Here is a 24,903-nt window from a genome sequence, read left to right as displayed (position 1 = left end):
GATCATCAAGCTCAATCTACGGATAAATCAGGAAGAGAAAACTGGGCCGAATGGAGGGCAAGCCCTCCCCATCCAGCTCTACTGCTGGGCCAAGGCACACATTCTCTGCAAAGTGGCCGAGGCAGGAACCCTCAGAGATGCTTCGCCTTGTAATGTCCACGTACCAGGGCCAGCCACATTCTTGAAGCTCTCCACAGCAGAGCTTCAAGGTCTGAGGTGGCTGGACCTCTGGTTGTCCCCAAAGCGCAGAGCCACTGATAACGAGCCAGGCCCAGTGAGGGTCACGAGAAGAGGGCCCTGGTCTTGCCTCCAGGTCACAAGCCTGTCCTAGTGCTCGCTAGTAAGCCCCTGCAAAACAGGTCTTACCTTCTGGCTCTGGCCTTGTATTTGCCCTCATGGCCCCTGTCCTGGAATCTGCCTCTCCCTCATACCCTTCTTCTCCCAGTGCACTTCCTGCTGAGAGCTCAGGTGCCTTGTGCATGCCAGCTCTCCTCAGCGTCCTGCAAGGGCGCCCCCAGCCAGAGCCCAGTTTTCGCAAGGAGTGTGCTCTAGGAAGAGCACAGATCCTCCCGGCACAAGTGCTCGCCCAGCCTGGCTGTACTTCAGCCCAGGCCCTTAGGTCCTCCGACCCGGCTGGGTTGTGTGGGCAGGCTCATGGCTCTCCTACAGCCTTGTGGGTCTCCAGTGGCCTGTTCCTGGCCCTGATGGTTTCCTAGAGGCACCTCCAAAGACTGAGAACCATATTAGGTCACAGTGATGCAGCACAAGCACCAACAATTTTTCCTTCCCTGTTCCTATTACACAGCTGTGGGCCTGAGGGGACTCCCAGAGGCCAGGGCTCAGGTAAGGCAGTCCCTGAGTAAAGAGCTGCAGGAGAGAAAGCAGGGGACAGGTAGCCTCAAACCACACAGGGGAAGGTGGAACAGACCTAACCTTTTATATCAGAAGCTTCTGGGGTCCAAGGGCTTGGGTTCTAATCCCAGCTCTGCAATTTGCTGGCTGTGGGACCCCGGCCAATGTATGCACCCTCTTTGGGCCTCAGTGGCCTTATCTGTAAAATGCAGATATTTCTGTACAGAATCATTTGTAGGGTTTAATAGATAATATATTTAAAGCACTTAGCAGAGTGGCACATGGTAAATACTTGGACATGTTAGTTAGTCCTGTTCTAAAAACTTATCCTAAGAAAACATTAGGCCCTGCCTGGCATGGCTTAGTGGATTGAGCGCGGGCTGGGAACCAGGCATCGCAGGTTCGATTCCCAGTCAGGGCACATGCCTGGGTTGCGGGCCTCGGCCCCCAGCAACCACACAATGATGCGTGTGTGTGTGTCTTTCTTTCTCCTTCCTTTCCCTCTCTAAAAATAAATAAATAAAACCTTAAAAAAAAAGAAAACATTAGGACGAGTTTGCAAACATTATTGAACTGAATTAGGAAATTCAGCTCACCATTGTTTACAATGGCAAAAAATCAGAAATAATCTGAATGTCCAATAATAAGGGTGAGAAAAAATATGAACTCTGTACATGTATAACATATGTGAATATATACACATATATACACATGCACATATAGAATCCATCCCTATGACAGAACACACACAGTCATTAAGTATAACAACATAGGTGTCAGTGTTTAACAGCTTGAACAAATAATCACAAAATACTGATAAGTAAAATAAGATAGTATCACCATATAATTCTGTTTATATAAAAATACGTATTTATATCTATTCATCTTCTTGGGGGCAAATCCAGAGAGACATGTGAAACTATGAGTCACCATCGGCTGGTGGGAGACAGGAGCGTTTCTCTCTGGTCCTTAGCTATCGTTTCTCCACAAGGGGTATATATATTACAGTTATCTTTTTCTAAAAAGAAAGGAAAAAGGAGACAAAGTAATTTTAAGGGTAGAACAGGGTTGTCACACTCAGATAATTCCAACACAGATAAAGGGATTTGTTCGAACCCCGCCACCCTCCAACTGAGGAGCGGCCTGAAGAGCAGCAGCCTTAAGAGGGAAAATCCATGTTTCAAGGTTTCGTGCCTGTGAAGAGCGGCTTCAGAATGAACGTGTCTCCAGCCACCCTTACATCCTTCCGCTTCGCTCCGTCCCGTGGGACACCAACCTTGAAAGTCAGCAACAAACCAGATGTAAACCGTGCCTCCTCCCGGGAAACGCAAAACCGGAGGATCAGGATGACAACACATTTCTATTTTACTTCAAAAACAGAAACTCCGGGGCATAAATCAGCTCTCTGGAAGGGGAGACGTTTTAACAGGATCAGCTGGAGGTCGGGGAAAACTAAGAAATCTAAACATCTCCGTGTCATAACTTTGTCAGCTGTGTTGAAGTTGACAAGATGCTTACCCAGCACCTCAAGACATGTGCCAAGCTGAAGTGATTAAATGGGTAAGCTATAATCACCACTGAGATTCTTTAGCAGGCTCCTTCGTGCCCAACGGACTGCTCGCCTCTGCTCCCCACACGTGCCTGGGGGCGGGCCTCAGGGCGGGAGCTGATTGGTTTCGTCACCTGCCCATCTCTGGCACCCCACTGCAGGAGCCAGCCCTGGACGTGAGGGTCGGTCAGAAGCTGAGCCTGCCCTCAGGAAGCAGTTTCTACTACAGAGCTTGCTCTTCAAAGAGAGAAACACAAATCCAACTCACCTCACAGGAGGAACAGGACTAGAGGTGGGAAGGAAGACAGAAGGGACAGGTGGATAGAGGCCGTTCTGCCTCAGGAGCGAGAAATGTGCCAAGGGCGTCTGCGTACCCTCGTACTGATCAGCGAAGGCAGCAGAGATGTGCCGAAGACGTCAGGGTGGCTGGCAGGGTCTACAGGGAAGGCGGTGAGCCGTTTATGATCATAAAGCTCCTTTAAGGCTTTTCTTATCAAGAGCATCCAAAATCCTTTCCCTGGGTACCTAGGAAGGTGGGGCTGACGTACAACGGCATCCCGAGTCCCTCCTTAGCCACACTTCAGAAGTAGTGCAAAGTTACATGGAGAGTAGCCTATGTTACCTGCGGGGGGCTGGCAGCCCCCAAGTGCCAAGTGGCCGGCAGATGTCTCACCAAACATGTGCAGAATGAAAAGCCCGGACACGCCTGACCATTCCCACCCCACCACCTCCAGTAAAGCAGAAGCCCCGCCCAGGTGGCAGGCTCAGCCGAGGCCAGGGCTTGCCCTTGCCCAAGGCACCTTGCCAAGTGGGGCTGTGGGAGGGGGACTGATCACTTCCGGAGCAGTGGACTTTAGACCAGGCGGGTCCCGGGGGTCCTAACCGGGTTGTACATCAGAACCACTGATGGAGATTCTGTTCTGCATACAGGTCCTGGGCCAGCTCCAGACCCACTGAATCAAAATTTCTGGGATGGAACCCAGAAGCCCACATTTGCAAAAGCTCTGCAGGTAATTCTGATGCCCTCCCCTGGTTAAGGTCCACAAATTGGCCTAAACCACTCACTCACAGAGAACAAGACTATCCCAGGGAGGAGGGGGGAAAGTGTGTTGTCCAAGGGCACACAGGCCATCACCGGCACAGCAGGGATGGACCACCTCTCCTGCTTCCCTGGGCAGCTCTGACAGTATTAATAGATGATGACAATGAAGGTAACAGCAGCTACCATTTCTCAGTACTACTCTAGGGCCTTTACATGAATTAACTGATCGTATTCTCACAACCACTCTATGAGATAGGTATTATTATTCCTGTTTTTTTCTGTGAGAAAAACATGGCACAGAGAGGTTAATTCAACTGTCCAAGGTCACACAGTGATAAAAATGGTGACCAGGCCACCTGGTGCCAAAGCCTGTGACCCTAACCATTGGTATAACTGCCTCAAATCACAAGAATCCTCCTTCGGGAGTCTTGCTTCCTCCTCAGTCACTGCGTTGAGCTGCAGACTTGGGGATGTTTCTGGAGAGATAATTTCTGTGGAGCTGCCCAGCTTTGCACCCCGAGGAGGAAGCAGAGCCACAGCGCTGACCCTCAGAACCTGGGGGAGCCCAGAGTGTGCCTCACTGGCCGTCAGCCGAGGGACCTGCGTTTACACTCATGCCTGAGTCTGGGTGTGGTTCATGTCCCAGGAATTCAAGGCCCTTCGGAGGAAGCCACGTTGCCAGGGGGAGAGCAGGAGAGGCGGTGTGCCCCAGCTCAGCCCCGCTGATGTCCACTCAGACCGTGGCGAGGGTCATGCTATGGCCTCACTGGGGGTGCCCAGGATTTCGTCCTCCTGGGTTTGGAGAAGATAAGTTAACAACTTCGGCTTTGCTTGTGCAGCCTAGTGCGGGGGGAGAGACACTGGACCAAGACTGAGCGGGGCCGGCAGAGGACGTCACAACCTCCTTTCAGTTGATGCGAACAGAACTGCCTTTGCCTTTCACTGTTATCTCTGGGTCCTGCCAAAGCACCGCCTGGGCCCGAGGCCACGCGGGTAACACACAAGCCAGGCAAAGTGGGGGGTCCTGGCACGAGGGGTTCCCAGTCCCCGAGGCTGAGGAAAAAGGACGCGGGGGCTCTGGACGTAGACAAGCCTGGGTGTGCACTGCCACCTGGCCTCCCGGCCTTGCCCGCTTGGACCGGTGACTTTTCCTCTCACGGCAGTTTCCTCGCCACCACACACCCTGCCTCAGAGGGGCACTGTGAGGGGCAGGTGGGATGCACGCCAAGGTGCCCGCACCGGCAGGTGGGCGCCCATGGCGGCAACATCCCTCCCGCTGTACACTGCCAGAGACAAGAACCTGAGCTGTCGATGGTTTGATCTGCCAGCTTCAGGGACAACGATGAGAAGGAAGGGAACCCTTCCCCTCAAGTCCAAGTAGTCACGAGCTCTTGGGACCCTCACCTGGTGGGGAAGGCAAGGATGCAGGAAAAAAAACACTCAAAACGCTCTTTTATAATGGCATTGCTATGAAGATGAATATAGTTCAGGCTGGAGTCATTATCATGTATTCATTACGGTATTCATATTTTCTTCTGATTTTAAAAGAAATTAAAATACTTGTGCGAGCCCTAGGCACCGTGCCTAGGAGACGCGGGCCCGCACAGGGGCAGCTGGGGAGGGCCTGGCGGGGTGCTGGCTGCTCGGACTCAGCCCCTCCCCTCTGAGTCCCCAGCCCCATCTCCCTCCCAAATGCTCCCCTCTCTCTGAGAGATAGCACCCTGCCCGGCCTGACCCCCTAGGCTTGGCCTGTGCCGTTCCCTCACCTATAATAGCTTCCATTGATTTTTGTCAAAATTCTCCCCCTCCCATATGGTGCCTCTCAAATGGCACCGTCTTTGTGATTGCCCTGCAATGAACTGTGGGGAACTTCACGAAAACTTTGAAGACAGTCTCAGGAACTTGCTCAGCAGCTCTCCTGCGATACGGATGCTCTCGGCTGATACTGATGCTCTCTGCTGCGGCGTTCTGCTTAGGCACGCGTTCTGTCTGGCAGCGCGGCCGGACGTCATTTGTCTCTTGTCCAACAAGCTCATTGTCTTGCTTGCTTTGGTGCCCTCTCCCCCACTCCACATGCAGCTTGGGACCCGGCACACAGTAGGGGAGTACTCAACGCAAAGTTGTGGAACTGAACTGAAACTTGAGCAATAACTTCAACGCTCCACATGCCCGTGCATCGTCAGTTACTTGTTACGAAACAATATGCAGATGCGTTTCTGGGCGACTGCTATTTCGGGAACAGTATTATTTGGGGAGCACAGCCCTGCTTGCTGGATAAGAAACAGGCTGACGGCCTCCACCACGCTGGCTCCCCTCCTCCCTGTCCTTATCATTTGCTTGGCCATTGGCGGGATTAGACAACAGCAATTATCCCCACACAGTCTATTTCCAGAATTCAAAGTTATTGGGGGAGAAAATGCAATTGTGTTTTATCCAGTGATTTTAAAAAAAAAAAAAAGCAAGAGCCGTGGATTTCAAACCGCCTTTCAGACTTGATGAAAAGAAAAACAAACTTGAGTATTAGCCCCAAATCGTGCTGACAACATACTTCCGGGCCTCTTTGTCCTCTTCCAGGCGCTCTTCAGAATTTTTCAACAGTTCCCACTGAGCCCCGTGTGGTTCTCATGCCGACCGTTTACGCCTGGGAGGGCAGCCGTCCGTGCAGCGGAGGCCCCTGGGGGTGGGGGCAGTGAAGTCCTGGCTCCCCCCGCCTTCCACAGAAGCGGTTGCAGTCCAGTCCTCACGCTGTGTGCTGCCACCGTGACCAGGGCAGCGCCCCGGTCTCTGTCGCTGAGCCAGCTGCCCACTTGGATGCATCAGGCTCTCTGCAGCCAGGGAGAGGCACACCCCGAAGTGGCCCAATCACTTCCTATTTCAGGACCTAGAAGTGACATGAGAGACCATATGCCAGACACCCACACTATATGGTGGAGAGATGAGCTCAGAGAACAACAAGGTCACAGAACAGAGAGATGGCCAGAAGCAATTAGAAGCCAGGCCTCCTGGCTCCTGGGGCCTGGGGCGGGGAGAAAGTCCTAGGGAGCTACATTCCTGGGGCCCTATTTATCCACCGGCAGTGCTCACAGATGGTCTGTTACCATGCCACCACCCCTTTCCCTGCACCCTACTAAACATCTTTTAGATACCAAGGGGCCATGGTCTTGCTCACTCACCCCTCTGGGCCTGTGCACCTGTGTTTCTGTGCCCATAGCTCCTCCCTTATGCTTCTCCATTCATGTTTCAGGCCCTAGTGTAGAGGCCACCCGTCCCAGAAGGAGTTAGGGAGCCCTGGAGTGAGTCTGTAGCTCACAGCACTCTTACTGCAGTAAGGGAGGTTACAAGTTCAGGCTTTCATTTTCCTTCTAGCCTGGCAGGTCCATGCGGGCGTCCATCTTGTTCCCTGCTGTTTCCCCTGTGTCGAGAACAGTGTCTGGTGCATGGTAGGCACTGAACAACCCTTGACAGATGAAGAAACGTTCTCATGTGGTCCAATGACAGTCCTGTGAGGAGGTGTCGTTGTCCCCATTCCACAGGAGAGAAAGCTGAGGCTGAGAAAGGAGACGTGACATGTGTCCAGGCAGTTGGCCATGGAGCCAGGATTTGGAGAACTCAAGTCCCTGACTCCCAGGTCAACATTTCCTCTGTGAAGACCCCTTTGGTGGCTCAGTAATCGAACTACAGAAATTCCAGGTTCGTGCCGTCTTGGACCTGTGTGTAACAGTTGGGGTGGGCTGGGAAGTGAAGAGGCCACCCCATGTCACTGAGAAGACAGTGTGGGGAGGGGGTAGTAGGGGATGACACCGCCACCCATTCCCTCTGCAAGGAGCACTGGCAGCAGTGGGCCTGGGAGCCCCAACTCACCCCTCAGATAAGGACGGAAGAAGGGGGGCCTCTCCAGACCAGGGCTGAGCAGGCACTGCAGGGCAGCTCGGCTCCGGGGAGCACAGGCCCAGGAAGCTGGGGCTCTGAACATGGGGTGGGGCATGGGCTTGATTAGGAGGGAGGCAGCCTTCAGCAGGAGAGTAACATTAGGCACACCGACCACCGCAAACATTGGCGAGGACTCGCCCCCAGAACTCTCATCCTAACTGGCGGGACTGCCGGCTTATTCGCTCTGGAAAGCTGGCGGCTTTCAACTCACACTCAACGTACCATCAGACAGTATGGCCTAGCCATTCAGTCCTGGGTAGATCTCAACATGTACGACTTTATTTCCACCGAAAGCACGTGCAAGAGTGTTTATAATCCTCACATACTCATGGCAGGAATATAAAAATGCTGCAACCACCTAGGAAAACAGTATAGCGGCCCCTCGGAAGGAGACATGTGGAGCTACCATGTGATGCGACAATCCTACGTTTAGGCAAATGCCCGAAAGAAGAACCCATGTCCACATGAGAACCCATGCATGGATGTTCACAGCTGCAGTACATATAACAGCCCCCCCCAAAGTGGATACAATCCCAATGTCCATCAACTGCTGGATGGACCAATGAAATGTGCTATGTCCATACAGTAGAATATTACTTGGCAATAAAGAGAATCAAGCACTGAATACTTGGCTACAATGTGAATGAACCTTGAAACATTATGCTAAGTGAAAAAAGCAGCCACAAAAGGCCACATATTGTATGATTTTTAAAAGATTTTCTTTATTTTTAGAGAGAAGGGGAGGGAGAAAGAGAGGGAGAGGAACATCCATGTGCAAAAGAAACATTGATTGGTTGCCTCTCACACGCCTCTAGCTGGGGACCTGGCTGCAATCCAGGCATGTGTCCTGACTGGGAATCAAACTGGCGACCTTTCAATTTGCAGGTCAGTGCTCAATCCACTGAGCCACACCAGCCAGGGCTGTCTGATTCCTTTTATATGAAATGTTCAGGATAGATAAATCTATACAAGAATGGAAAGTAGATTATTAACGGCCTAAGGCTAGTGAAAATAACCAGTCACTAAATTTTAAACAACAACAAAAAAAGTGTTTACAGCATCTTTACCCATAACCACCAAATACTGGAAACAGAAATGTCCAGCAAAAGTAGAATGGGCAAACTTGAAAAATGAACAGTAGTTTACGATATAATTATGAGTGAAAAAGGTAAGCCATAAAAGAGTATATACAATATGATATGAAATTTTAGAGCAGATAGCACAAATCTAAGGTGACAGAAGTCAGAACGGTGGGGACTCTGGGGACTGCTGGCCAGGAGGGGTCGAAGGGAACCGCTGGGGTAACAGAAATGCTCTTTCTTCATCCGCAGGGTTGGTTACAGGGCTGTAAAATCCATTCTGTGTGCATTTAAGGTTTCTGCATTTTACTGTAAGTTGTAAGTTACATCTCCAATTTTAAGAAGTAGTTAAAAGGAAAAGGAAAAGACAGAGGCTCAAGTTAAAAACCAGGGTTCCAGTCCTGGCTGTCAGACCTGTGAGTCCCCGTTCCCTTCCGTGCCTCTGTCCCCATCACCAGACATGGGACAGGATGGTTTCAAAGGATCCAACTGGCACTGCCAGTCTGCGATTTTGTGAATTCACATACGTACTTGTCACTGAGTTGGCCAAGAAATTGGGCGAATGGTTGCCATCAACGCCGTGAAAAGAATAGGGGGCTGGTTGTCTGCTGTGGGCTCAGCCTTGTTTCCAAGGAAGGAGAGGTCTGTGGAAAGTGGGCGGGAACACACTGCCAGCAGGAGGGAATGTCAGTTTCAATGTGAATCATCTCACGCGTCCCCAGCAACTTGTTCTGGGAATAGATACCCTGACTCACTCTTTCCCGACAGGAACAAGACTAGCTACTAAAAATTTCAGATTTCAAGAGAACCAGCACGGCCCAAATAGCCTGACAGAGGTGAAAAAAGAAAGCAACCCAGTAACCAATCGGGAATCCCACAGAGGACAAGCCTCTTTGTACGAAGCCCCAAGGAGGACGCCGGCTCCGGCGGCCGCTGGCGCCAGGGCTGGGATGGGGACCCGACTCTCCCAAGCTCGAGTTTTCTTTCTACAACAACCTGCTACTATATTTTCTAGAGAAATAAATTATGTTTTGTGCTGGTAGGAAGCTTTTTAAACAAAAAGACAAAGAAAACAGCCAAAGTGCATCTTAATTAGAAATTGCTTGGGAAAAAATCTTTGAGGGGGGAGGGTGCAGAGCACCATGCCAACCAGGCCATGAGTGGTCAGCAGGACCAGAGAGTGTGCAAATACGCAGGCTAATTTGGAGGTGAATGATTTGCTTTGATCATCACCCAGTGTGACTCTAGGGACCTTCTGGTATTCAGAAGGTAGCTGAAGGATTATGGATGTGTGCACCATTCAAGGCCACGAGACCACCCTGGGGGTCTGACCTGCAACTGCCAGTTCTGCCTGGCCTTCACCTGCATGGGGTTAGTGTTTTTATCCGGTTCTGCAACTTGTGCTAAAGGCCCATCTGCCAGTGGCCGGGAGCTTTTATCCATTTGCTCTGCACTGTGACAGCCTCTGGCCTGCAGATGGAGCAACCATGACTCCAAAAAACACGTGACTACCGGGAAGGATTTTTTGCTGCCCTTAAGAATGATCCATTCTATCCAAGGAATTACAACATCACCACTTCCGAGGCTGATGACAGCTCTTTCTCAAAACAAGCTCAAGGCCTGGGTCAGGAATGTGCACCACGGCTTGCCAAAATCAGTGAGCCACACGGCCTGACAGTGATTTTCCAAGAACCATGGACACTTGGTGTTTTGTTTTTCTTAAGAAAAAAAGAACTCATAAAACAAAACTTGTGAAAGGAGGAAGTAGTATGTTCAGCCAGATAAATCAAAGTGCTCTGTCACCCAGTAAAAAGGGAGAAGGGAAAGAAACTGGGAAGGATGTTTGTGCGTACAGGGAAGGGGAAAAACTCAAGTCTCGCAAGCATTTACTATGTGCTAGGAAGTGTGCTGGAGCTCCCTAAACCTGCCCCCCCCCAACCAACGCCCTTTTACAAGCAAGTAAACTGAAGTTCAGAGAACTTTGTGACTTGCCCCATTTCACTCAGCTGGGAAATGCTGGGGATCTGAACCTGGGCCTATCTCCAAAGTCAAAACTGCTGCCGCCCCGAAACGAAGTCAGAGATTTGTGGAAACACGGAGATTTGAGGAAAACTGGGGAAGCAGGTGGTTTTCACAAACTGTCTGGCAAAGTGTGCAGTTTCCCAGGCAGCCACACTGGTGGAGTGACTCTCACCCACAAAAAGACCCAGTGAGACTGGCGTGTGCATGTAGGAAACTGTGAACATTTTGCAGAAGGCACTACTGAGTCACACACCAAAAAGCAATTGTAAAAATGACATCGAGGGGCGCCTGGATTTATTCCCTCTTCAACATCATATTTGCTCCGTTTACAAGGCAAAGATGATTTTTCTCTCTGCCAAGGCCGAGCATTCCCAGCCCGTGATCTGAAAATCATGCTGTGTTCATTTTGCCTCTTAAGTTGCCCAGGGCCATAAATCATACCTCAAAATGGGGTTTTGGTTGACAGTTCTATCGGGGATTCGCCGGGCAGAGGCAGAATCCAATCTGGGGCTCTCACAGGCATCCTGGGCCGGCTCGGAGCAGGGGGCAGTTGCTTTTGGCCACGCAAGCACCTCTGTCCTCCACAGAGAAGACACCCGAGATCACATCTGCTGACTGAGCAGGACAGCTGCTCGTGCAGGGTTGGTCTGCTGAGTTGAGCTGCACTTTGTGACGGAGGAGAAGGTCAGGGCAGCAAAGAAAATTAGAGAAACAGAGAGCAAAGCAGGGCCCAGCCCTTCCCCCGCCAGACCCAGGATGCAGGGTCGACAGAGACTGCAGGAAGCATTTCGTTCATTCTACAATATTTGCCAAAAGTCTATGACCCAGGCACTATTTCTTTCCTTGGGATATAACTATTTGCTCAATTATTTTATGATAAATATAACAATAATGGCAGCAGCTTATACTAATGAGCAGGTATTTATATGCTTCCACTTTATCTAATCCTCACAAGTGTTGGGTGAAGTAGGTGTTATCTGCATTGTAGAGATGAAGAAACTGCGGTGCAGAGAGGTTAAGAAACTTGCCCAGGGTCACATGACTAGGAGGTGGCAGAGCCGGGATTCAAATTTAGGCTTGTCTGATTTCAACAAATCCACGCTCTTCTTAGCTTATCATACTGGTGATCAAGGGCATGTTTTGCAATGAGGTGTTTTCAGCTTATTGGACAGGGTTAAAATATTTTCCTGTGCTGGGAGAAAGGAGGGAAACCTGAATCTTTTTTCCAAGCCCTGAGTACTCAGTTGACATCCAACAAATACCGATGCCTAGAGTGGGGCGGCTGTAGAATCTAGCCGTGACGCACCTGCCTTCCCCAGCTTCCATGAGGGCGATGGAGTTAAAGATGCAACACCACCCACCCTGAGACCCTCTCTCTGCTCCATTCCCTTCTCCATGGTCACGGGCCACTGTATGTGATCACGGAGGGCAAGGTAGCATGGTGGTTGATAAATTGGGTTTTGGAGTCTCTGCTTGATAACTGCGACAAAGCAAGTTCTGAAACTCACCAAGTTTCAGGTTCCTCATCTGTGAAATGGGGATGAGGTAGGTAAGGGCTGTTAGGAGACTACGAGAGAGCGCAGCAACAGCGCCTGGTGTGACACATTTACAGGGAACAGGAGAGTCCTGGCCCCCAAATCATATACTTCCCCACAGTTTGCTCCTGCTGAAGCTTGGAGAATGCTTCATTCATGGTGGTGATTTGGCCATGACCATAGGTCTGTGTTTCAACAGTTTGGCCTTGGACAATGTCGGTGTTACCTTGGGCAAGTCCCTTCCCCTCTCTGAACTTCATTTCCCCAACTCTAAGATGAGGGAATCAGGCTTGCCTTCAAGGGCCTCTTTAGTGGCCACCTCCTTGCTAGTGCTCTGTGCCCTGCGAGGATTTCCCACTGCCAAGGCGGATGAAGTTCTCACAAATCGCTCTGGCTTCTTGGGAGAATTAATGCTCGTTAAGTGCTTCAAGGCTGGCAGCTGGCACTCAGTGTGAGGTGTCACTTACCACTCGCCTGGAAACCCTTTTGTTAGCAGGAGGCTGATTTATCTCATTGCTTTGAACCCCAATCCTCCCTTGCCTCTCCCCTGTTAAAAATTCCACTGTAAGCTGCTTAAATGAAGGGGTGAGAGGTACAGTGCCTACCAGTGGGCTGCCCGCCCACAACCTCTGCCACAGGCACTCAAGGGCTGGGGGAACAGGGAAGGAGGGATCAGGGCTGGGAAAGTCCTGGAGCCCTTATGTGGGTGCCTGGGTCCAGAGGGCTCGGTCACGCCTGGGCGAAAACCAGAGGAACTGTCCGAAGGGCCTTCCCCCCTCCTCAGGACAGCTGAATATGAAGATGCTGCCTATGTGCCAGGCATGAATGTGAACATTTCTCATGTGTTAACTCATTCAGTTCTCAAAACGACCCTGTGAGTAGGTACTATCGCTGTCCCCACTGCACAGCTGGGATGCCAAGGGCCAGAGAAGTTAAGAAACTTGCCCAAGATCACATAGCTAGTACGTGGCACAACAGCCCGCAAATCCAAGCTACCTGGACCCAAGAGTCCACACTCTCCACCTAGCTTATTTAGAATTCCCCCATGTCCTGGCAGCAGCCCCTTGTTCCAAGTGAGAAAGCTGGGTCTTTACTGCTCTGTGGCCGGTTCCTCTAGCCACCCCTCCTGGAATCTATTCTTTAAGTGGCAGACACCCCTCTGTGCCTAGAAAGTGACAAGAACACTGCCATCAAGTGCCAGCTCTGTCTGGCATGGAGCTAGGCCCAGTGCATGTCTTCTAATTGTCACCACAAGTCCGGGAGGAAGTAGCTTCTGTCCCACTCTGCGGTCAGAAGCCTCACAGCTGCTAAGTGGCAACACAGAGGTTTCACTCAGGCCCACTTGGATCCTAAGTCCACGCTCTTTCCACCACGCACCTGGACATTTGCTGTCCCATCTGGTCACCTCTCGGAGGAAGGGGAAAGAGGCCAGGGCCCAGGTGAGGAGCAGGCTCTGCTCAGCTGGATGCTGGTAGAAAAGAAGCCACTTTGACACTGAATTACTTAGGACACAAGGACTAGCTTGAGAGACATCTCACCCAGCAGTGTTGCTCTCACAGTGAGGACATATTCAGGGAGGGCACACGGCCAGTTGGGAGGGGAATTCAGTTTGGTGATATGCCAACAGGGCCACCAGGCTGCCACCTGATGTCCTCGCTGCAGCTCCTGTAAATCCTGCAAAGCCAGGCACCAGCATGAACTCCTCACCCTTCGCCATGTGCAGCCCTCCTGGCCCTGCAGGCCTGGAGAGGAAGCTGTAAGAGCCTGCGTGCAAATGGCACCAGGAGGCAGCTCAGGGTCCTGTGCACATCAACTGAGCCAGGTGGGACGGGGTGAGCACTGCGGCCACCTGACCATTCCCTGCAGGTCCCTGCTGATTGGAAGGTCACTGATGACGGCAGCAGCAGAGTCCAGGAATGATGCTGCCCAGCAGCCCACATGAATCCAGAAAAAGAAGTGGTGGTATGACAAGCAGCTTACTTCGGGCCAGTTCATCTCCTTTCGTCTTTGGGAGGAGTGCGGCTTCAAAGCCCTGCATGGGTGTTTCCCAAACCAGAGCCTCCTCCTGATTCCTAGAATGCCCCTAAGCCCTCTCCTCCAGTGCATTCCTCTGTATCATAAGACCCATTTGTGGTAACAGTAATCATAGCTACTACCTGTAGAGCAGGTTCTGTGTGTCAGGCTGGCTGTAGATGAGGGGTTTGCTGTTCTCATTTGCTCCATTTTACAGAAAAACTCAGGCTCACAGAGAAATGACTTGCCCAAGGTCATACACCAGGAAGTTGTGAAGTCCGAATTTGATCCCAGGTCTTTTGGGCTCCAGAGGCACTGAACCTATAGCCAGTGAAGTACTGGTCACAAGCCCACTTGTGACCACTTTCCACTCGTCCCTCTCTCTAGGAGCACCTGGACAGGCCCCAGAGAGGCTGGGGGAGGGTTGCCAGTGTATGTCTTGGCAGCATTAGTGGAGATTTTGCTGTGCCATTTACCATGTGTCCCTAGCAGTCAGCACTGGGCAAGGCCCCAAATAACCATCTGTTGAGTGAAAAAGTGAGTAAATCAAGACTAGCTCTCCTTGCCTGGTGCCTGGGTCCCTACACATCCTGCTTTCCCAGGAGTTAGATGCCCACTGCGGCTCATTTGCTGGGTGCAGAAGTAAGGCTCTGCCTCACTGCCAGGAACGCTGTAGGCACTGGGTGTTGGGGCACCCAGGGCCCTGCCAAGGCCATTCTTGGGAGACAGATAACCCGAAGGACCTCAGAACCCCCTATGGGCTCACCTGGGCAACTGCTAATCACGTTTACTGCAACGGAGATTGTAAATCACTCAAAGATACTTGCTTGTTCAGGCACACTCTCAGAGCAGCCCCTGTATGAAGGATGAATGAACAGGGGCTCAGAGATGTTAAGTGACCTGCATTCAGCCACATGGACAGGTGAAGGCAGAGGGAGGACTTGTACCCAGGTCTTCTGAATCAAGGTCCAGGTGTCTTTCCACCATTCTGGGCTCCTACTCTCTACCAGGCTCGCTGATAAGAAAGGGGCAGGGGGTTGAGATTTACATCTCAGGACTTGAGGAATTTTACAAAGTGGGACTTGGTTTAGCTCAGTCCCTCCCAGCGGTGCTCGCTCTGTCCTGGATGACAGTTTGAGCAATAGCTATGCCCATGCCGTGCAATGTCAGACATCAACAGCCTCACCCCACCTGCCACCAACTCCCCGAACATCTGCAGACTGTTTAGGGAGAAGGGGAGGAGAAGCTTCCTTGATCATGTCCCTGATTTACATGGAAGCCAAAGCTCCAACAACTGAGACCCACACCGGCCATCTTTCCCCAGCGCTGGCGTGGGCTGCTGGGAGATGTCAGTGCTCTTGGCAGGTGAGGCCGCTGTGCTCCTAAACTGGAGTCCACACATTCCTGTTTGAGGGTAAAAAAACATCTGTCATCCTCCCTTCTGACTCAGGAGGCCTTTCTAGGCATCTGTCCTAAGGCAACATTTTATGCCCAAAGATGATAATTACTGCATTATTTTTAGAAGTGAAAAATTGGAAATGACCTTCGGCCAATGCTAGTGGATGGTTTTAAATGAATTATGGCACATCCCTGCCATAACTGCAACCATTAAAAACATTCTTTATGAAAAAATTCAAATGAGTTAGGAAAACACTTATGATATAAGAGTATGTCAAAAAAACAAAGAGAAAGAACATAAAACTGTATATATAAGGGAAAAAAACATGCAGAAGAAAAGATTAGACAGAAACGAGCCAAGATATCAACAGAGGCTGTGTCTATGTGGTAGAAAGACTTATTTTTTGCCTGCTGTACACGTTTTTGATACTTTCTCATTTCCCCACATTTCTGTGATCATCAGAGGAGAAAAAAAGAAGCTACCCAAATTCACGCACACCCTCCTCACAAAGGGAATAAATTATCTGAAGAGCCAGAAAGGCTGTGAAACTGGACAGTTAAAGAGGGATGAAGGGAGGTCCTGTGTCCCTTTTCCCATAACACAAATACTTCTGACAGGCCACCCACGTGGGGACTGTCCCTTGTAAACCTGCCTTTGAGATTTTCCTGAGACCTGTTTTCTGACTTGGTTCTTTGGCTCTTGACTCCGGGAGCCTACGTCTCTACAGAGTGAGGGATACAGGTACAGAACGTCCATTTCCAGCCCCGGACAGCCCCTGCCTCCCAGGGAACAAGGAAGCCAGGCTGCCTCCAGCATCTTCTCAAGTGAGAGGCCTGCACAGAGGAGAGCTGGCAACTTGGATGGGTGTTCAATTTGAAAGCTGTGGCCCTGCCCCCAGTAAGGCACCTTGGAAGTCTCTCTGGCTTTTGAGGTGCTGGGTTAGGAGAGTCCAGTGGCCGAAGGGTCAGGAACACCAGCAGTGGGATCCAGATCAAGCACAAGCTACAGACACACAGCAGTACCTGCGCGGCTCCCCAGCACACCCACCAGGTCAGTGTGCGAGAGACACACCGCCACACCCTAAAGACTGCACACGTGCCCATCTCACTGGAAATGTGTTCAGCTTCTCTGCGAAAACACCCAACGTCGGTTTACAGCTATACTCGGAGGAGTGGGCTTAAACTCAGTCGTGTCCTTCGGAACTCCAAACCTTCTCTGCGAAAACATGTCTTCATCACTCACCGTCCCCACTGAAATTTCCGAGTTTGTCTGCTCTAAGAAATAAGTGACCAGTGCGTACAAAGAAGTGCTTAAGGTTAGCGAGAAGCATAAGGGTTGCCCCAGGACTAGAAAGCTCAGAAGCCTGGACAGTCCAGGAGGAACCCAGACTTGGGGAATCAGGGACACAGCTCAGAAGGTGAAAAACCAACAATAAACTCCACTCAGCCACCAGGGTGGCAGTGGGTCTCCCCGATGTTCACTCACCAAACATGCTGCCCTCGTAGCCATCCTTTGTGAGGGGCCGGAGCTCGTTTTTCCCCATGGCATACCGCTTGTAGCTCTGCCAGGCAAACCGCATCATCTACGAGAAAAGGCGGGAACGTGAGGGGGGCGATTCCCAGCGGTGCGCACTGGCGGCTGTCGGAGTTCAGAACTCCTATCAGGTCTCAGACTGTCATGAGCACCAGAACCACCTGGGGGCTTGTAAAACGGGCCCCACTTCCAAGTTCCAGATTCGGCAGGGCTGAATTTGCTTTTCTAACAAGTTCCCGTGTGATACTTCAGGTCCGTGGGCCACACTGGGGAACCACTGAGCTATCGTGTCATATGTGTTTATTTCTTTGTCACCTCACTTCCGGGCTTCCTTTTGCTTTTCTTCTATCTTCTGCCCTCCCTTCCTCCTCAGCCCCCTCTTTCTGGACATTCCCACCTGCATTCTCTGTGCTCTGCTGCTCCTGGAGTCACGGCTTGGAAGCCATCTCTTCCAGGCACATGGGGACAGCTAACCACTGCCGTGCCGGCTGCACAGACGGGAGGGCGGACGTGATGCAGCTGCAGCCTGTGCTCTCCACTAACTGGCGGAAGAACCTAGCACCACCCCTCTGTTTCGTAGATGAGACTGAGGCCCACGGATGGACAGTGGTCAGGGCGGCACAGCCAGCAGGGCTGGAACCCAGCTCTTTCAGGTCCCCGGCCAGCAGACCCCACCCCTGCGCCTGGCTTGACAGGTGTCTTCCTGTGTGGCACACATGCAAATGTCATGGTACTGCATGCGTAGCACTTTGCACAGGCTTTGAGTCCTGGCTCATTCCTCTGTTATTTTCTACTTACCTTGAATTGGCAATACGGAAACTAATTGCCGGGTACAAGCGCTTGAGGGAGACTGGCCTCCTCCCTCAGACTCCCTCGATTAAGTCAGTGTGAAGGGAAGGAAGGGCAGCGGTGGGTGGGAGAGCAGCGGGAGGCTGTGAAAACACAGATGACGGCAGAAAAGAAGGAGCAGAGGTCTGGAGGGCTGCACCCTGCCCTCAATACCCCCTCCTGCTTAAGGCAGAGAGAGAGAGATGTGGGTGTACAGGAGTAATTAAGAAAATCACAGGTATCTACGTGTTCTCAAAGGAGTTGTCACTGCAGGGGTGCTGAGATGTTTGGAAAGTGGCCTGTTCTCCTATCATCTACATCAACAAAGGGGAATAATGGCACCAGCAATTTCTTGGGACTGGATTCAGAAGGCACTCAGAGCTTCTCTCAGTTGCACGCACACATACACGCACACCAAGTACACACAGACCTGCAAACGTTGGGTCTCCCACCTTGGGTCAAGCACAGGCACTGGGTGAGCAGGCGACAGGAAAACCCCCAGCCAGACAGTCCTTATTTCTCTTCCTCACACAGCCTAAGCAGCACCTATCAGGCATCCTGTCCTGTGGGTGGCCGCAGTTTGGGCTGCAGCCATTAGGGGAATGCTCTCCTGGCCCCTACCCTCTTCTCCTCTGCCGACTGCTTGTTTCCCTTCAGATCCCAGCTGAAAGGGCACTTTTGCAGAGAGACCTCCTCCCCAGCCAAACCTAAATCACTCCTGTTTCACATTCCTGATGCCCAGCCCCTTAGCAGCCTACAGCCAAGCTTTTATGCTTGCAACTATTTGGTCGATCCCACTACCCGTTATGCATTGCCACAAGGCTGGCAACTCATCCAGGGACATAGCAGGCACACTAACAGTGCTCACTGAGCATTTGCTGGTTCTGGAGCTTAACATCTGGCTGGGAGAGTCAATGTGGACCACATGCAGCACAAGTAAGATAGGTAACAGGTCACAGGGAAGGTCCTGTGGGCAACAGAAGTGCTCAGAACCAGCACAGTAGGTGTGTGTCTCAAGGGAAGCTTCATGGGTACCCAAGTACCCTGATGGCTAAGGAGGACTGTGAGGGGGCACAAGAAAGGCTGCATAGGAAGGCTAGACTTAATCTGGAACTGGTGATAAGTGCCCTGGGCTACCCCCGGACTTGGCTGTAGAGAGGGACGGTCCCTAGCTTTATGCTTAGGCAGTTCCAAGACCTCGGAGGTCAACCACTCTACTTCCTATTCCATGTAAGTTCCTTAATAAAAGATTAAGCAATCTATCTTTGAACATCCCCAGTGACAGGGTGCTCACCCCCTTACAGGACAGTCCATTCCATTGCGGAGTTTCACAATGTTCTTCCTTAATCCAAATCTGTGTTCCCCTTTGGGCCACGGGGAGGTCAGTTCATATACTTCCACCCCACAGACCTCCAGTCTCAGGCAGCCAACTCTCAAATGGTTCAGAAAACTGTGTGAGTGTGTTACAAGAGAGAGAAAAAAGCAAACAGTAAAATATTAACATTTGAGGAATCTGGATAAAGGGTAATTGTGAAATGTTAGCTAGATTTTTGCAACTTTTCTACAAGTCTGAAATTATTATTTTTTTAAAACCCATTAGGGAATTTTGCTGGAGGTTGATGTCATTTTCACCCAAATTTACATATCACAAAACCTGTCTTTCTCTCCTTTAACTTATGACAGAGTGTGCCTGTTGCCAGTCCCCCTGCAGCTCTTGTTACCCATAGCTCCTCTGAAACCCTGCTGGGTGTTCATGCCTCCTCACCAAGCCGGTCCTGCCCGCACTGGTCAGGAGACAGAGCAAATGAGGAACTAGCAATTTGGATTCTCCTTCTATAATTATATCACCATGTTCAAGTGAGGTGCCCAGTTTTCCTCTGTTTTTCCTGCTCCAAAAATAAAAGACCCCTTTGGTGGTTCTGAGCACTTTCCAGAAGTCCCAGAGCAGTCTTGGCTGCAACCCACATCTGCGTCAGTCTTTCCCTTAGCTCAGTTCTGTGCCCCATACTCCCCTCTTCTGCACAGCCTTTTTACTTAAATCCTCACCTGAGGATATGTTTACTGATTTTAGAGAGACAGGAAGGGAGAAAGCGAGAGAGGAATATCAATGTGAGAGAGAAACATCAATCAGTTGCCTCCTGTACGTGGCCCAACTGGGACCAAACCTACAACCTAGGTAGGTGCCCTGACCAGGAATCAAACATGCAACCCTTTGGTGTAAGGACAATGCTCCCAGAAACTGAGCCACCTGGCCAGGGTTGTATACATTATTTACCACAGTTTAAAAAATAAGGTTGATCTATCTACCCATCATCCCTCATCCAACCATCCATCCATCCATGCAGCATCCATTCATCCATCCATCCATCCATCCACCATCCATCCATCCACCATCCATTCATCCATCCATCCACCATCCATCCATGCACCATCCATTCATCCACCATCCATCCATCCATCCACCATCCATCCATCCACCCACCATCCATTCATCCACCATCCATTCACCCACCATCCACCATCCATCCATCCATCCATTCATCCATCCATCCACCATCTATCATCCACCCATCCACCATCCATCCATCCACCATCTATCATCCACCCATCCACCATCCATTCATCCATCCATCCACCATCCATCCATCCACCATCCATTCATCCATCCATCCATCCACCATCCATCCATGCACCATCCATTCATCCATCCATCCATCCATCCACCATCCATCATCCATTCATCCATCCATCCATCCACCATCCATCCATCCACCATCCATTCATCCATCCATCCATCCATCCACCATCCATCATCCATTCATCCATCCATCCACCCATCATCCATCCATCCACCATCCATTCATCCATCCATCCATCCACCATCCATCCATGCACCATCCATTCATCCATCCATCCATCCATCCACCATCCATCATCCATTCATCCATCCATCCATCCACCATCCATCCATCCACCATCCATTCATCCATCCATCCATCTATCCACCATCCACCCAACCATCCATCCATCCATCCATCCACCATCCATCATCCATTCATCCATCCATCCATCCATACATCCACCATCCATCATCCATTCATCCATCCATCCATCCATCCACCATCCATCCATACATCCACCATCCATCATCCATTCATCCATCCATCCACCATCCACCCAACCATCCATCCATCCACCATCCATCCATACATCCATCCATCCATACATCCACCATCCATCATCCATTCATCCATCCATCCACCATCCATTCATCAACCCACCATCCATCATCCATTCATCTATGCATCCATCCATTATCCATCCATGCACCATCCATCATCTATCCATCCATCCATGCACCATCCATCCACCATCCATCCATCCATCATCACCCATCCAAGGTATATGTGCTCACTGTAGAAAAGCAGAGAGAAAGTAAACTACTATATTAAAATAGTATAACTATCATTCCCATCTTGATGCCTGTCTTTTCACTTTTTTCATTCATCTTTGCTTCTTCTAATGATTGTGACATAAACAGTTTCTATTTTATTACAAAGACTTTGAAAATATCATTTTAATAGCTTTATAATAGCCCAGAGAATAGATTTAAACTTCTTTCCTTATAATGGGACATTTCAGTGATTTCTACTTTGGGGCTATTATAAATAATGCCATAATGAACACCTTTGTGCATATTCTCTTTTTATATTTTGAGTAATTTCCAGAGTATCTGAGAAACTGCTAGAAAAGAATTTAGAAGTTATTAGTATGTACATTCCTTTTTAAAGATTAAAATCAGATAGCTTGTTTTGCCCACCATTGAGCAAAATTTGGTGAGTAGGAAAATGTATAACAAATTTGCGACAATACAATAAAGTAGATCACTTGGAGAGGTAAAACTAACATAACAATGAATCACTGCTACATTTGTGCAGAACTTTGTATACTTTATCTCACTTGATTTGGGTAGTTCAGTGAGCTTGACAGGACAGGTATTATTCTCATTCAGAAACAACCATGCGAAGGCTAAATAAAGTATGAGATGTAAAGTTTTAAACAGATATTTAAAATTATGTTTCCAAATGTGAGAGATATATAAAAATGCTCACTATACATTAAGTGGAAAGCAGGATACCAAACTACACAGGATGAACCTCACAGGTCCGTGTATAAGTATATTAACAAAAAAATAAAGACTAGAAGGAAATATACCAAAATGCTGACAGTGGTTATGTTTGAGACGTTATTGTTTTCTTCTCATTGACCTAGATTTTCTGGATTTTCTATGACGAATATCTAGAAATGTTTGTCTTGTGAAAATGAACGGTTGTTAAAATGAACAACATAAGGAATAAACGATACGGCGCTGCTCCTAACTCACAGGGGAGTGCTGGGGTGGGCGGGACGGAGCTGGGTTTTGATAGGAGAGAAGGCCACGGGCCAGAGAAACAACGTGAGGAGAAACCCAGAACCAGAATTTCAGAGTCAAGCAGAATAATCTGAGTGCCAGAGACAGCATCGAGTCCCAAAGCCACATTTCACAACGACTGTGTGTGAAACCCGCACAGGGGGAGTGACTTGTCATGGTCAGGACACAGTCGTCATTAGCACCGGGGCGGTTTTGTCGACAAAACCGCGGGCCAGGACAGCGAAGCAGCTGACTGGGGCCAGGGAGGCCTGAGCTACGGCAAGAGAAATCTGGGACAGACTCAAGAATATAACTGTGCGAACCAAGAGACATGAGAACTTAAAAAGCAAGAGAAATTATACCTCTGCTCCCACTGGGTTCTACAAATACACAGCAGGCAGTGATTTGCGTGCGTGCTAGAGACAGAAGGCAGATCTAGAAGGTCTCTGGAAGCCCCTCCCTTCCGTCAGTCTGTGATTTATGGATTCAAAGAATGCCTCACAATAGCCTATGACGCCTTCCCTTCGCCCAGTCCTTCGAAGGCGGAAAACAAAGCTCGAATGACAGAGTGACAGGCAGAGCAATCGAAGCTGAATCCTAAGACAGCCTGTCAGTTCTTTCTCAAACAAAAGCTCTGCTGGTCCACCGGAACAAATTACAATGACATGAAATCTTAAAATGAAAAATATTTACTAGTTTGAGGCAGACTTTATTATTTTACTTAAGGTATTCTTTCTACCTGACTCGGAGCTCTAGGATTCTCTCTCTCGGAAAGGCAACGAGAACTCACTGTGTGACCCGCACAGATGCCCACCCCAGCTGAGGATCCCCAGACCAACGGAGCCAAAAGAGAAAGGATGCGTTTGGGAGCGAGGGGCTGGGAATACTGGCAGACCACCCCCGGAGGGGAAAATAATACAAGGTTTGCATTGGAAAGTTCTTTGGGGGCAACTGGGGAGGAAGGAAGTGAGCATGGAAACAGTGAGACATCCATATTCCCCTTTTTAAAATAAAACACACAGAGACAGGACCAAGTCTGGCAGTGACCCAGAATAAAGGTTGCGACATATCAAAGCTGCCAAGAAGGGAAATGGATTTTCCCCGTCGTTAAGGAAAAGTGCTCACACCTTATTGCGTCTCCCAGCAGTGACACCTGGCCCCATTTGCAGGGGCGGAGTGGGAAAGGATTTGGTCTCTAATAATGCTGGGATCTAATGACCTTACAGATAGAGAGATTTTAATATTGAGCTGATTTTTTCCCTTCACTTTCGGAACAGTCCAGGGAAACAGCTGACAGCTTGGTAGCTGAACACCAAGCTGTAATGTGGTAGCTGAACACTATCCACATTACATTTCTCAGTCCACCCCCTGGCTATGGGTACCCCACATAGTGATCTGATTGGTGACTGCTGATGAAACGACCTCTGGTCTATAGTTCAGAAGCTGGATGCAGGTGGGATTCGGTTATGCTGGGGACTGGAGGGCATTGATGGGGTAGGTACTGCCTCCAACCCTCTCACTGTTGGGTTTGCTTGAGCTACTGAAAGTCACCTGGAGGATATGAAAATGTGATATGATTCCCTATTTATCTGAGGTCCACACAGATCTCCCATATCCTGCCCATGGGGATTCAGATTTCAGCAGTCTCAGAAATCTCGCCCCATCTCGAGCTGTTCTGAGGCACTGTGGTTGCAAGTGTGGGCCCTGGAGGCAGACAGACCTTTGCTACTCAGATGTGGTCTTGGGACCAGCAGATGGGTACACCCAGAGGGCATGTTAGAAATGCAGCGTCCTGGGCCTTACCCCAGACCTGCTAAATCAGAACCAGCATTTTAACAAGATCCCCAGGTGATCCAAGTACACATTAAAGCTATACACTGCTATAGGGCTCTGTCACCTACTGGCTGTTTGGCCCTGAGTGAATGCCTTAACCTCTCTGAGACTCAGTTTCCTTATCTGTAAAAGGAGGCCAGGAATATTTAATCCTTCTAACAACCCTGAGAGTAAATGAGATAACATATGTAAAACGTTTACCAGCATAACAGCTGGTATATAATAAGTGCTCAATAAAAAGCAGCCAAAAAGCCCTGGTTGGAGTATCTCAGTGGATTGAGCACAGGCTGTGAACCAAAGTGTCACAGGTTCAATTCCCAGTCAGGGTACATGCCTGGGTTGCAGGCCATGACCCCCAGCAACCGCACATTGATGTTTCTCTCTCTCTCTCTCTCTCCCCCCCTTCTCCCCCCCTTCCCTCTCTAAAAATAAATAAATGAATAAAATTTTAAAAAGCTGTTAAAAAAAGCAGCCAAAAGATGATTACTACCCTATTAATTTACCTACTAAGTATTTTTCCATCTATTTCTCTCTGCACTCTTATCCAAACCCCTTGCATTTCTCCATGGGACTCCAGCAGCAGCCTGTAACTGGCCTTTTCTGTAATCAGCCTTTTCTGGCCTCCTACACTATTCTCCACACTGTAGCCAGGGAGAGTATTTGAAATGCAAATTTATTCATATCTCCACCCCGCCCCCAACACACACACACACACACACACACACACACACACACTTCTGTCAGATATAAAGATCAAACTCGTTCAAGCCCATCAAGACCTGCAGAGTCCCCCCACTCATGCCTCCAGCCTCAGCTTGCCCTACCCATCTTTGTCCCCACCACACTAGCGTCCATTCTCAGTCCCTCCAAAACCCAT

General features: G+C 49.8%; 1 protein-coding gene across 1 annotated transcript in view; it reads right to left on the bottom strand.

Annotated features, from left to right (window-relative positions):
• The window catches only part of MAN1C1 (mannosidase alpha class 1C member 1), a 131,005-nt gene that overhangs the window by 62,202 nt on the left and 43,900 nt on the right, over positions 1-24,903 (bottom strand). The window contains exon 2 of the mRNA XM_028514022.2: positions 16,907-17,003. Within this exon, the coding sequence (XP_028369823.1) occupies positions 16,907-17,003 (97 nt within the window). The remainder of the gene's footprint in view (positions 1-16,906; positions 17,004-24,903) is intronic.

This window comes from Phyllostomus discolor, chromosome 5, assembly GCF_004126475.2.
Source record: "Phyllostomus discolor isolate MPI-MPIP mPhyDis1 chromosome 5, mPhyDis1.pri.v3, whole genome shotgun sequence".
NCBI classification, from domain to species: Eukaryota; Metazoa; Chordata; class Mammalia; order Chiroptera; family Phyllostomidae; genus Phyllostomus; species Phyllostomus discolor.
The sequence above is the reverse complement of the archived record's forward strand: the minus strand, read 5'-3'. Positions and strand labels throughout refer to the sequence as shown.